The sequence below is a fragment of the Bos mutus genome, chromosome 1, assembly GCF_027580195.1.
Source record: "Bos mutus isolate GX-2022 chromosome 1, NWIPB_WYAK_1.1, whole genome shotgun sequence".
Lineage (NCBI taxonomy): Eukaryota > Metazoa > Chordata > Mammalia > Artiodactyla > Bovidae > Bos > Bos mutus.
The window spans coordinates 37,278,143-37,293,275 of record NC_091617.1 but is presented as its reverse complement, the minus strand read 5'-3'; the positions used below and the strand labels follow the sequence as shown (position 1 = coordinate 37,293,275).

The 15,133-nt window shown below is 36.0% G+C and overlaps 2 protein-coding genes across 6 annotated transcripts in view; one reads left to right on the top strand and one right to left on the bottom strand.

The window, feature by feature from the left end:
• ARL13B (ARF like GTPase 13B) overlaps window positions 1-15,133 on the bottom strand; it is a 76,562-nt gene that overhangs the window by 21,217 nt on the left and 40,212 nt on the right. The gene's annotated exons all lie outside the window — the stretch shown is intronic.
• On the top strand, window positions 1,664-14,848 carry STX19 (syntaxin 19). The gene is made up of 3 exons (XM_005892969.3): window positions 1,664-1,831; window positions 2,026-2,086; window positions 12,836-14,848. The coding sequence occupies exon 3, from the start codon at window positions 12,849-12,851 to the stop codon at window positions 13,725-13,727; it is 879 nt and encodes a 292-aa protein (XP_005893031.1). The 5' UTR covers window positions 1,664-1,831; window positions 2,026-2,086; window positions 12,836-12,848; the 3' UTR covers window positions 13,728-14,848.

Sequence of the window (15,133 nt, the reverse complement as noted above, 5' to 3'; positions counted from 1 at the left end):
AATCAGATGGCAGAGGTCAAAAGGTAATAAAACACTGTCTTGGAAACGGTCTGGTAGTATTTCAGGAAAATATATATTATATCATAAGTATGTAGAATAATCAATCTAATGAACCCTGTCACCTATCTTTAAAAATTGATACCGTGTTTGCTCATCTATTTATCTTCCATGTTCCCATCAGTCATATCACTTCACCCCAAAATTTTAAAATATTCTAATACCACTGTCACACTTAAGCTCTGAAAAAAATTAATATTCTTCAATATCTTTTTTAAGTGTAATGTCCAAATTCAGATCCAAACCAGATACACATTACAATTTATTCTTTTAAGTGTTTCTGAATCAGTATCACCCCCAGTGACAACACTGCTTACTCCTAAAACATCACTACCAATATCTCTGAAAAGACTGCATAAAAATGGCAGTATCATCAATTTTACTTATAACCTCTAACTATAAAAACAAGTCAGGGAGGGTACAGTGGAAGGATGAATGAACTTTCAACATGGAAAAAATGGTATTTTAAAGACCACAATTTGGGCACCTTGACTATTCACTGGTAGTGATTGGTTAACGGGTGTTTATATGTGTTTCTATACCTTCCCTTTCTTCCTCCAAAGTTAGCATACTATATACACTTCTGTGAATCACTATGCTTTTTTTTCAAACAGTAAATCCTAAAATTACTCTGAAGCAGTATAAAGAAATCATCTTTATTACTATATTCTTTACTAATAAACAAAATGTTCATTATATGCATGTTTCATCATTTACTCAGCCACTAAAGAACTACATGCAGTGTTTATGGGTAGTTCTCAATGTTTCGCTTTTACAAAAAGGGCCGTGAGTATTTAAGTGTGTGAAGGTATTATTCCTTATTGTGGGAACAGACTTCAGGAAATGGGATTACTAAACCAAAGAATAAATACAAATGATATTTTGATAGATATTATAGCAATGTCCCGCCTCTCATCCTCAAATCATAACACATTAGGCAAAGAAAAGTGTAAGATAAGTTAGTCATGCAAGAGAAATTTCATGTATGATTTTTCCTACAAATATTTCACTCTGGTAAAACTTAATTTTGAATTTTTGATATAATAAACAGCATAACAGCACTGTGCAATTTCAGTCTTTGCATGTGGAAAATTATGAAAGAAACTTAAAAATAGCAGGCATACCAAAAAGAAAAGTAAAATTGCACGTTTAAAGATACTATCTCTTTTCTGGCTGTTGTAGTTCTGCAATTTGGTAATTTTCTGAGTTAAGAAAATAAGATGGAATTCAACTATTTAATTCCCTAAGTGAAAGTTGCTCAGTCATGTCTGACTTTGCGGCCCCATGGATTACACAGACCATGGAATTTTCCAGGGCAGAATACTAGAGTGGGTAGCTGTTCCCTTCTCCAGGGATTCTTCCCAACCCAGGGATTGAACCCAGGTCACCTGCGTCGCGGGAGGCTTCTTTACCAGCTGAGCCACCAGCGAAGCAAATTCCCTAAAATAAGATAGAATTCAATTATTTTAAAGTAAACTGAACAAAAAGCCTTCATCCAAGGTTCTTTTCATTCCTATTTATTCCAAATTCCATCAATTTAGCAAGGTTTCACACCTTTAGAAAACAAAGTAATCTTTAATTACAAACGCCCTTTTCTCTGAGTAATGTATTTTATATATACTATAGGACAGGAATTTCAGAGTCTGTGCCAAGTTTTCTATAGCAGACAGTTTAACAAGGACTTCCTGTTACCAACTAGCTCCAGTGAAAACAGTCTTCCTTTAATCTAAAGAATAGGCAGCTAACAGGCAGAACCGGATTCTCCAGGTGTGAGGTAAGCAATTTGTTCTCACTTGATACGAACTGCAAAACAACTTTATATCTAACTTATTTGACTTCAGTATGTGGCTTTCAATTAAGTTAACTAAATGAAACCCATACAGAGATTAGCCTATGAACTATAAGACAGAGATTTAAATAAAATATGAATAAAATGTTACAGATGGTACTCAAGATTTTCTCTCACAGGCAAGACTCCAACTACGCAGGTGGAAAAGCAACAAAAACAAGCCAAAGGAACAAGACAAAGGTAAACAGACCACTCTTTTCTGTACTTTTAATGTGAGACATCCAGAGATTGAAACCTGTGACATTTAAAAATAACTCAACAGATAATTGAAGATACCTGTTTTGTTCAGATTTGGACCAGGCTACAGGCAGCTGATCCGTTCACATATACTATCGATAGGCTGAATGAGATTGGAGTTTAGAGTCCCTAGAAATAGACTGGAGAAGGCAATGGCAACCCACTCCAGTGTTCTTGCCTGGAGAATTCCAGGGACGGGGGAGCTTGGTGGGCTGCCGTTTATGGGGGTCGCACAGAGTCGGACACGACTGAAGCGACTTAGCAGCAGCAGCAGCAGAAATAGACCACTGCAAACAAAATCAACTTTTCCTTTTAAGTCCTTTAAAAAATATCTTTCCATTTTGGAAACACTAGAAGGTCAGAACCTATAAAAACAAACCTCAAACTCTTTCCTCTATAAACAGACTATATAAATTATACCATGCTTGCTTTAGAGAACATTTTTCCACTTAATTCCTAAAAGAAGTTTATACCCAACCTGCCACATATGTATAATGTTTAAAAATTCAAGAAAATTTTCTATAAGGCCTTAATTTCTTCATTGTTGTTTCCCAGAATCTTTAAAATTAATTTGAGGAAATTAAAAAATAATCGTGTTGTAAAAGGACTACTGTAAAATACTGACATACTCGATTTTTTTTAAGTACTCAATTTTTAGATGTTTCAGTTAGTACTTAAATTATAAAATTTAATATCAATATTATATTTGACTTGATAATTTTAAAAACTTAAGTCATCATCACTTAAATGCAAACAAACTACACAGGTAGTTTCATATTTAAGTTTAGAGGCTTAATCAAAACATGTTTTATTTTTTGATATTTCTTCAAAGTTATTTTACAATTGTTATGTGAGATTTTAATAGATAATATTTCAAATCAAAATAATATTTCCATTAGTAAATGCTTTAAGGGTAAATGTGAAAGCTGACTATGTAACACCCAGAACATATTACCTCTGTGACAATGCAATTTTAAATTTAATATAAAAATGTTATATGTGTACAGCTTACTTTAGTCAGATATGAGAGAGTTTAAAATTACATGAGTCTTAATATTTAAACAAAATAGTCTATTGTTAAAGAGTTAATTTTACAGTTATTTACACTAAACAAAAAGTAGAATTTAAAAAGCACTCAAAGGTTGCACTACTAAAAAATGTATAATAATTTAAACTGATATAATCAACATAATTCCCAATATTTTTTTTAGTTTCTTTTCTTCCTGTAAGCAGCCAAACAGGTGAACATTCCAATAATAGCTGCTTTCACCTTGAACTAGGGAAATGCTGCAAGCTGTCTTCATACACAAAAGCAAAAAAAATTCCATTTTATGTTAAATAAACATTTAAATAAACATTTATGTTAAATAAACATTTAAATAAACATTTCTTGAAATGTTTATTCAATGTGAAAAGTTAAAATGTAGTCACTCAGTTGTGTCCGACTCTTTGAGACCCCGTGGACTGTAGCTAACGAGGCTGCTCCATCCGTGGAATTCTTTAGGCAAGAATACGGAGTGGATTGCCATTTCCTTCTCCAAGGGATATTCCCAATCCAGGGATCAAACCTGGGTCTTCCACATTGCAGGCAGATAATAGTAACTATAAAAAGAAATGTCTTACTTTTAAAAACTCTATAAATTATATAAAGTATCGACCCAGGGCATATTTCCTAAAGCGTTAGAAAAATTTTATTCATATTTCTGTTCCTAGAAATGTTCCCTATCTGCAATAGGGTGGAGAAACTTTTTAGTCATACAAGTTTGCTTTTGTATTTCAGAGAACAAATTGTCAATTTAATTACTGTATTTATAAATCAGTGTTCTAACTTTCTTTTTGCAAATATTACATTTAAGCTCAAAGATACAATCAGTTATTAACAGTAAAATTCAAAATTGTATAGCAAAGCAGTGCATTAAACATGCTGAAAGATGACATATTTGGATAGAGCTCTTCTGATATTAAAAAAATAAATTTAAGGTACAGAAAAGATTGCATAAAACGGTAGTATCGTCAATTTCACTAACCTAAACAATTAAATGATGTCACAACTATGTGCTTAATATTTTATGCCTTCATGAACTCTGTCTCTCCCAACTTTAAATTCTAATATACTTAGATATCTCATTTTGCTTATATTATAATTTATGAAGATAGAAGAAGATCGTAAGATAAATTGGAAATAGTTATACATATAGTTATGAGTATGCAACTACTGGAAAACGCAATTTATCTATACAATGAAAGTATACCCGATTACCTACATTAAGTTAGTATCTACAGAGATGAATATAAGGATTTAAGGAACATCTGAATTATGTAAACTCTTTAAAGTAATCACCTATGACTTTCAGTGAAGATGCACAGATAAAGAAATTCCTCCTCTTGCTAGAAACCTAGAGAAGTGCTTGATATAATCTTATGGGGAAAAAGAAAAGAGAGACAAATTTCTAAATTACATCATTATATCTGAAATAAGAAAGGGAAATTTCCAAGTGCCTGAAATGAAGAGCAAAAACACTCAGAGCCAAAGTGGAGAGCAGGAATTAAAGCTAACTCCACTGGTTACTGGGTCAATGGTAAAGAATTCACCTGTCAGTGCAGGGGACTCTGGCTCGATCCCTGGGTCAGGAAGATCCCCTGGAGAAGAGAATGGCAACCCACTCCAGCATTCTTGCCTGGGACATCCTATGGACAGGGGAGCCTGGTGGGCTACAGTCCATGGGATCACAAGAGTCAGACATGACTTAGTGACTAAACAACAACAACCAACCACTGGCTACTACGGGAAAACACTTTTATCTTAGAGGTTGGGGTTTAGAGTGTGCATAATTGGGAACTAAAGTCAAGTTTCCTGTATAAAGTATTGAACCAGAAAAAAAATAGAACACAGTCTGCATACAGAAAAAGGAAAATCTCTGTTGGTTTGTCCAGGACTACAGCAAGGAGTGATGTATTCGCTCAGGCTACAAAATCACTACAGAAAAATCAGGCCTATAGTTATACTACCTGAGCTATAGAAATCCCTAGAGAAAGGTCAGGCCCACACACTCAGTATCTGCAGGTCCTATGTCCATGGATTCAACCAACATCAGATGGACAATATTTAGGAAAAAATCCAGAAGGTTCCCAAAAGCAAATTTGAAATTTCCATGCACCAGCAACTATTTACATAGCATTAAAAGACTCTGATGCTGGGAGGGATTGGGGGCAGGAGGAGAAGGGGATGACAGCGAATGAGATGGCTGAATGGCATCACTGACTCGATGGACGTGAGTCTGAGTGAACTCCGGGAGCTGGTGATGGACAGGGAGGCCTGGCGTGCTGCGATTCATGGGGTCGCAAAGAGTCAGACACGACTGAGCGACTGAACTGAAATGAACATTTATTTATAAACATTTATATACCAGTTACATTGTATTAGGTATTATAAGTAATCTATAAATGACTTGAAGTATATTTTTAAAGTAAAAATATACAAGAGGATATATATAAGTTGTATGCAAATATTACATCATTTTATATAAGAGACCTAAGTAACCACGGAGTTTGGCATCTGTGGGCATCATGGAACCAATCCCCCACAATATGCAGGGACAACTGTATACTAACTGGGCTATGATAGTTTGAGTATGTCAAATTCATAGTTGTGACAATCATAAAAATGAGGTAAGAACATATCCATAATGCAAGGCACTCGGGGCATTCCTATATAATTCCCTACTGAAGATCAACTGCTGATGAAGTTTACTAAATACATTTGTCCAACACCAAGAAAAAAAGTCGGTGACCACAATAAACAAAGGAACTATTTATAAGTAATGGCAACCCACTCCAGTATTCTTTCCTGGAGAATCCTGAGGACAGAGGAGTCTGGAGGGATGCTATCCATAGGGTCGCACAGAGTAGGACACGACTGAAGCGACTTAGCATGCATGCATGCATTGGAGAAGGAAATGGCAACCCACTCCAGTATTCTTGCCTGGAGAATCCCAGGGACAGAGGAGCCTGGTGGGCTGCATCTATAGGGTCGCACAGAGTTGGACACGACTGAAGCAACTTAGCAGCAACAGCAACAGCCGAAATAGCCTAACAATGTAAAAGGATCCTGAACATAAATATATTTTAAATGTTCAAAAGAAATAAATGAAGACATACACAAGATGAACACAGTAAAACTTTAGTTGATTTTATATAAATATCATTTACTATAACACACATGCACTGAAAGGAAATGTTTTTCCTTTAATATCAGTAACATATATAGATTTATAGAAAAAGAGATTAAAATATTTCTTTTGCTAGTAAATTTACTATGATTAATGAATATGAAATACATATTGATATATTTTAAAGAGTTCTTTAAAGTATCTTTTATTCAAATATGAAGCTGTGGTATTCCTTCAGGAAACTATTCTTCCAAAAACACAGAAACCCAGGATAAGATCACCTTTGCAAGGGTTAGAGTCAAATATCTTCATTTCCAAAATCAGTGACAGTAAAATTTTCCTCCTTAAAAGCACTTTGCAAAAGTATACTGTGCTACTATATTTGAAATACCCTATTTCTCTTTTTTTTAAAAATAAGTTAAACTATGATGCTTCAAAAAGAGGCTTTTGATGGCACAATGGCACTGTTCACTCATCGATTCATCGATAACTAAAACAAAAAATAAAAGAACCTAACTTGCCATTAGTATATTAGAGTTTATTTCGGGATTTTTTTCAAGCCATGCAATCAAAGAGAAAATTATACACACTGCAGGTCTTCACAACTGTGAAATTAAAAAAAATTTTTAACTACTTAGCACATGAATAAAAAAATTAAAATCCGTTTTGGTTTGATACCCACTGCCCTTATTTCTCATCTAAGCCTCAAATACTCTTTTCTTTTCCCCATATTATGAGGAATAGAAGTCAATTTAAAAAATAGTGCAACAAACATCATACCTGCTATGTACAATGTAGTTATAAAAATCATAGTAAGCTACATGTATGTATATGTACATACATGTATGTATGAATAGGATACATAAGTCTGTGTACATAAATAGGAATGCAATACACCTCACTTCCTGTCTTATCTCATACTATGACTATGAGGTACAGCAGAAGAAAATATAAGAATGCCAATTTCTTCATGGTGCCAAGACTAGAATTCAAAAATTTTTAGTAGATTTCCCATGACACAGGTATACGAGATCAGAACAAATTATTTTTCTTTTTCTAAATTATAAAGTACTTAATTTGAAAAATTCTAATATGCAAAATCCTAACTAATACAAATGCTAACATAATTATTTTAGATCTAATATGCTACACTGCTGCTGAGTCACTTCAGTCGTGTCCAACTCTGTGTGACCCCATTGACAGTAGCCCACCAGGCTCCCCCATCCCTGGGATTCTCCAGGCAAGAACACTGGAGTGGGTTGCCATTTCCTTCTCCAATGCATGAAAGTGAAGAGTGAAAGTAAAGTCCATTTCCTTTTCCAGGGGATCTTCCTGACCCAGGGATCAAACCTGGATATCCTACATTGCAGGCAGACTCTTTACAGACTGAGGGAAAGAGACCTAAGGGAAGCCTTACAGGACCTTGTAGGTTCTGGCTTTTCCTGTGAGAGATCATGTTAATAGGAGGACTTTAGACATAGGAATGATGTGATCTGACTTACATTTTAACTCTGATGTCTATATTAAGAAAAGACCAAAGGGGCAAAGGAGAAGGGGATACAAAGGAAGAAACAAAGAGACAATTGCAATAATCCAGGTGAGAAAGGATGGTGGTGACTTGAGCCAGGGAGGTAGTTCACCAAAGAGACTGGCAAGATTCACTATTGGTTTAAATATAAGGTGTGGGGGGATGCCGGGGCAGTGGGGAGGACACAAAACAGAATATTCAGAATTATTCCAAATTTTTTGGTCAAGTAACTTGGATGAAGACTGCAAGAAGAGACCAGAAGAGATGCCACTTACTGAATTGGAGCAGCAGTTTGGGAATTGGGAGGAAGATCAGACATTGTCTTTAGACACAGACATTCAAATGGAGCTGTTGAGTAGACAGACGTTATGAGAGCAGTCTATACATGAGATATAATTTTGAGTCATCAGCGAACAGACAGTATTTAATGCTGTGAGGCTTGAAAACAATGGTGGATAAAAAGAGAACTGCATGTGGAAGCATTCCAGTATTCAGAGGTGGGAAGACAAGGAGAAGTCAGAGAGGAGAAAAAGATGAAGGAAGAGCCAAAGAGGCAAGAGGAAAGTCAGGAGAAACACTTGAAACCATTTCAAGAAGTAATGGTGGTTACATGCTGCTGAAACGTTAAAATCACCAATAAATCCTATTGCTTCCACCTCCAAAATATATGTCAAATGGTTCCCATTTATTCCATCTAATTTCATCATCCAGATCTCTCCTGGAGGTCATCAGAAAACTATTTTCTATACAGTGATGTAATTCCAGTTGAGCAATTCAAATCCTAAAAGATGATGCTGTGAAAGTGCTGCACTCAATATGCCAGCAAATTTGGAAAACTCAGCAGTGGCCACAGGACTAGAAAAGGTCAGTTTTCATTCCAATCTCAAAGAAAGGCAATGCCAAAGAATGCTCAAACTACCGCACAACTGCATTCATCTCACATGCTAGCAAACTAATGCTCAAAATCTCCAAGCCAGGCTTTAGCAATACGTGAACTGTGAACTTCCAGATGTTCAAGCTGGTTTTAGAAAAGGCAGAGGAACCAGAGATTAAATTGCTAATAACTACTGGATCAGAAAAAAAGCGAGAGAGTTCCAGAAAAACATTTATTTCTGCTTTATTGACTATGCCAAAGCCTTTGACTGAGTGGATCACAATAAGCTGTGGAAAATTCTGAAAGAGATGGGAATACCAGACCACCTGACCTGCCTCTGTCAGAAATGGACAGGGAACAACAGACTGGTTCCAAATATGAAAAGGAGTACGTCAAGGCTGTATATTGTCACCCTGCTTATTTAACTTATATGCAGAGTACATCATGAGAAACCCTGGGCTGGATGAAGCACAAGCTGGAATCAAGATTGCCGGGAGACATATCATTAACTTCAGATATGCAGATGACACCACCCTTATGGCAGAAAGTGAAGAGGAACTAAAGGGCCTCTTGATAAAAGTAAAAGAGGAAGAGTGAAAAAGTTGGCTTAGAACTCAACATTCAGAAAACTAAGATCATGGAATTGGGTCCCATCACTTCATGGCAAATAGATGGGAAAACAGTGGAAACGGTGCCTGACTTTATTTTTCTGGGCTCCAAAATCCCTGCAGATGGTGACTGTGGCCATGAAATTAAAAGACACTTACTCCTTGGAAGGAAAGTTCTGACCAACCTAGACAGCATATTAAAAAGCAGAAACATTACTTTGCCAACAAAGGTCCGTCTAGTCAAGGCTATGGTCTTTCCAGTAGTCACGTATACATGTGAGAGTTGGACTGTGAAGCTGAGCACTGAAGAATTGATGCTTTTGAACTGTGGTGTTGAAGAAGACACTTGACAGTCCCTTAGACATCAAGGAGATCCGACCAGTACGTCCTAAAGGAGATCATTCCTGGTGTTCATTGGAAGGACTGATGTTGAAGCTGAAACTCCAGTACTTTGGCCACCTGAAGCAAAGAACTGATTCATCTGAAAAGACCCTGAGGCTGGGAAAGATTGAAGGCGAGAGGAGAAGGGGATGACAGAGGATGAAATGGTTGAATGGCATCACCAACTCAATGAACATGAGTTTGGGTAAACTCTGGGAGTTGGTGATGGACAGGGAGGCCTGGCATGCTGCAGTCCATGGGGTCCCAAGGAGTCGGACACGACTGAGCAACTGAACTGAACTGAATATAGTGATCTATTAAAAACATAAACCTCAGGTCAATATCCTATTTCTCTTTTAATTGTCATCCCCTGTATCTAAAATAAAATCTAAACTCCTTACTTTGACCCACAAGGCCATTTGTGATCTGATCCCTGCCTACAGTCCTGATTTCACTCCTTTGGTGTTACTGCTCATATTAATTTCTACTTCTCTCTAAAGCTCTAAAGTAGCTACATCGTGTCCAACTGTTTGCAACCCCATGGACTGTAACCCATAAGGTTCTTTTGTCCACAGGACTTTCCAGGCAAGAATACTGGAGTGGGTTGCCATGCCCTCCTCCAGGGGATCTACCCAGGCATCGAACCCAAGTCTCTTAAGTCTCCTGCATTGGTAGGCAGGTTCTTTACCACTAGTGCCACCTGTGAAGCCTGATTTCTATTTACACAGGCATTAATTTTGTCCTTAAAACACAGCAGTCCAATTCACTGCTCCGGCACCACGTGTCTAATTTTCAGGATACACTTCCTTGGCTCTTCATCTTCTTGATATTTAGGTCTTACAGTTCAAATAGCTCTTTAGAGAGGCCTTGCCTAATTGATCTATCAAGATCTAAAGTTATCTCATTTATCTGTTTAACTGTATATTGTCCACCCTCTTTCAGAGAGTAATTACTCAAGGATAGGTATTATTGAACATACAATACAGCATTTAAAACTCTGCATAAAGTAAGCTTCAAAAATTATCTGACAGAATGTCAATTTCTTAAAAGCAAAGGAATATTAGTTTAACTTTTTATGTAATAAAGGTATCATTTCTACAATATCCTTGATTGAATCATCATTCAATAATATCTTGAACATCTCTAGAGATGGCAAGGTTTTTATGTCATGAAGCAGTTCATTCCATGTTCAGAGAGCTCTACTTATGTGAAAAGCCTTCTTTATACTAAATCAAACCTCACTCCATGTAATTTCCACCTGCTGCTTTTTGGAGTTATGCCAAGTAAAGCCTAATAAAGTCTAATCCCTCTTATATATACAGACCTACACATTTTAGAAAACAGTTGCAGATATTCCCTACACCTTCTTTTTTTCAGAATAAATATCTCTTTTTCTTTCAACAACTCTCCATATACTACAGCCTTCCAATATCATCCTTTCCATGACAGTTTGAAAATACCCCATTTATGAATTTTCATCTCATACTTAACATAGTCCCTTTCCTATCTGCTTTAACTAGCACAGAATCAGTGAAACAAATATCTTTCTTAGTCGGTCTAAACATAACACTATCACTCATGAAAGCACAATAATTATTCTGATACTTTTGATTAAAAGCTCAAAATTAACTAAATCTCTAGTGATTTTCATAGGCCCTGCTATGAACTCAAGGGTATTCCATTTTATAGATGTAAAGGTGTTTTCTAAACAACTAGGTGAAACATTTTACACCTATTCAGTTAAATATATTTATTTCAGTATAGTGTTCTATGATATTTTAATTTTCAAATCCCAATTCTGTACTTCAACATACTAAAGAGCTCTCTAAATCTTGCACCATCAACAATTTTGAAAAGAATGCCTTCTATGACATCCAAATAACTGATAAAAACTATTTGCATAAATGTATCAAACACTGAGTGTGATAGTATAACAGCATAATATTAGAGACCTTTTCTCCTCGTTGATACTGATATCACATGTGGTTCAATGAGCTACTTGTAACTCCCTAAGACTTCTTATCCACAAAAATATCATGAAAGGTATTCTGAATGCCTTTCTAAAGTCAAGATTAACTATGGAAATAAAGTATTTTATTTACATGGGATTTCCTTTTATTCACTTCATTCACATATGCATATTATTATACATGTATATGCATATCGCCATATATAACTATGTACACCAACTGATTCCCTGAATAACTACCAACACAGGATATAGTAAATGTCAATATCATCAGTGTCTCTCAAATAAGATTTTTGTATATCCTATAAAAAACACCACTTATTATGAATTTATGTAAACAAAGCTATGTCAAATAATGTGTTAGTCAATTCCAGAAGACTGAGAAATTTTAAGATAAATTCATCATTATCTATATTGCTTAAGGCTTTCATATGGAATCTCCCGTCACTATACTGGTTTTAGTTGAATTACACATATGGGCTTCCCTGGTGGCTCAGCCAGTAAGAATCCACCTGCAATAAGGGAGACCTGGGTTCAATCCCTGGGTCAGGAAGATCCCCTGGAGGAGGAAATGGCACTCCAGTATTCCTGCTTGGAGAATCCCTATGGACAGAGGAGCCTGATGGGCTACAGTCCATGGGGTCGCAAAGAGTTGGACATGACTGAGTGACTAAGCACAGCACAGCAAAATGAGAATGTTTTTAACATTACATAGACCAAATTAACTGGGAATCGTATCTTCAATAATAAGGACACATTCAGAGTGACCTTTAAGTCCTAAAAAGACCTGGTCAAATCATCCATTCTAAGATAAATCTTCCTAAATCAAGAAAAAACTATTCTGTGGCAGTATCATGATACTGAAGAACTTACTTTGGGGCAATTATTTCTCTATCACTGCTTATTCAGCTACTTTACACAACTGAATAGGACTCACAGAAGCCCTGAATTACGCAAAGTAGTTTATAAGACATTTTACATTACTTTTCCTAGTTGAGTAATCTTTATGAGAAAATTCTTATCAATTTTTCTTATTTTTAACCATCTTCTCAGAAAACCATGAGGATTTTTCCCGTGAGATAGATGTAGCTATGTGAAACCAACTCCTACTGGGGGAAAACACCAATTTTTCCTTTGTTCAACACAATCATTTTTGCTTTTAGGAGAAAAAAGAAGATGAAAGACCGACTTCCAGAACTGAAGCAACGAACAAAGGAAACTGAGCTCTCTAAAGACAAGGACGTGCCGACTACAGAAGCAGAGGAACAAGGGGTGTTTCTGCAGCAAGCTGTTATTTATGAAAGAGAGCCTGTAGCCGAGAGACACCTACATGAGATACAGAAACTACAGGAGAGTATTAACAATTTGACAGATAATGTTCAAAAATTTGGGCAGCAACAGAAAAGTCTGGTGGCTTCAATGAGAAGGTTTAGTCTACTTAAGAAAGAGTCTAGCATTGCAAAAGAGATAAAAATCCAAGCAGAACACATTAACAGAGGTTTGGATGATTTAGTAAAAGAAGTTAAAAAGTCAGAGGATGAAAGTGGTCCATCATCAGTGGTCACAAGGATACTTAAATTTCAGCATGCTGCAATGTTCCGCCATTTTCAGCAAACTATGTTTACATACAATGACACAATAGCAGCAAAACAAGAGAAGTGCAGGACATTTATTTTCCGTCAGCTTGAAGTTGCAGGAAAAGAACTACCTGAAGAAGAAGTAAATGATATGCTTCATCAAGGAAAATGGGAAGTTTTTAATGAAAGCTTACTCACAGAAATCAGTATCACTAAAGCACAACTCTCAGAGATAGAGCAGAGACACAAAGAACTGGTTAATCTGGAAAACCAAATAAAGGATTTAAGGGATCTTTTCATTCAGATATCTCTTTTGGTAGAGGAACAGGGAGAAAGTGTCAACAGTATTGAAATGATAGTGAATGGCACAAAAGAGTATGTTAACACTACTAAAGAAAAATTTGGACTAGCTGTAAAATATAAAAAAAGAAATCCCTGCAAGATATTGTGTTGTTGGTGTTGTCCATGCTGTGGCTGAAAATAAAGAAGCTATTTTAGAAATTTTTCCAGTTTAGAATGAAGGATGTCCTATAATTTACTCTCTCATATCACTCTTCCTCATTTCATAGAGCTACTCATAAACTTTCATCACTATTAAGTTATAATTTTCCCCTTTCATTCTTACCTACTAGAATGACAGAAATTTCTCAAGCTAGAAACATAAAACAAGTCTTTGATTATTAAACTAAATATATTAGCTTCAAACTCATGGGTTAACTATTAAAAACGAGATGAATCATCTTAAGTTTCTAGACAGATAACAAGCTCTATCACGTATTTTTTATACCTTTCAATGCCTAAACAAAATAAATGTCAATAAATGAAAACTACTTAATCTTTCAGGTTCATTTAAGAGCATTTTGGTAGTTAAGAATTGTATAAAACAAGACTTCAAGGAGTGTTATACTGAAGCAAAATCAAACTGGAAGCTGTATAAAACTTTTTATGTTCAGATAGGTCAGTTAACTCAGTGGTCAACAAATCCTAGGAAAACCCAACTATTAATATGTACTCAATGAAGAGCCTAGTTGGTAACTAGGAGCTGATTCTAGCTTAAGGCCTAAAAAGCTAAGTGAAGGCTTTGTTTTCCTGCACTTGGATCCATTCAGGACACTGTATTACAGATTAAGAAAATTGGCAAATAAAGTAAAAAATAAAGGTAACTGTATTATTCTTGGAAGTTTCTCAATCACTTTATTGTGAAGCCAGGCAGTAGACTAGGGACTAGGGATACACTCTGAACTAATGTGGGGATAGAGTTTTGGAACTAACATTCTAGTGGAGAAGGGATATGACAAATACAAATATTAGACAATGTTAAACTCTTGGCAGAGATTTAAAATAAGGATGATAAAATAAAGACTGTCAGAGTGGCTTCTTTTGCCTGGGTGGTCAATATAGGCCTCGCCAAAAGGTAATGTAAGTGAAGATCTACGTGGTGAAGACAAGGGAAACATTTACTCTAGGCATATGAAACAAACAGTACAAAGACCCTGAGGAGACTATAACTCACTCCATTCAAAGAAGAATGAGCAATACAGCTGTATCAGTGGGGAAAGAGCAGTGAGGTAACAGATGAGGTTAAGAAAGGTCAGCAGGGGCTAGATATAAAGCTCTGGAAGTCGGAAGTTTTCAGCAAGTGTAATGAGTGCAAAGCCCTGAGGATGTTTCTGGCCTGGGAATAATGTTATGTAATTTATGTTCGAGAAAAATCATCCCATCTACTGTAGGAGAATGGGTTAGAATGGAATTTAGGGCAGGTGAATAGAGGACTAGCACATACATATAGAAAACAATTAAAAGGCTAATGCAATAGTCCCAGTTAAGAGATGATGGAGGTTTGGGCTAGAATGGGAGGGCAGGTGGTGATGGTGGAATCAGCAA

Coding starts and splice junctions, on each gene's coding strand:
- STX19 (XM_005892969.3), top strand. CDS start 12,849: ATGAAAGACCGACTTCCAGAACTGAAGCAACGAACAAAGGAAACTGAG.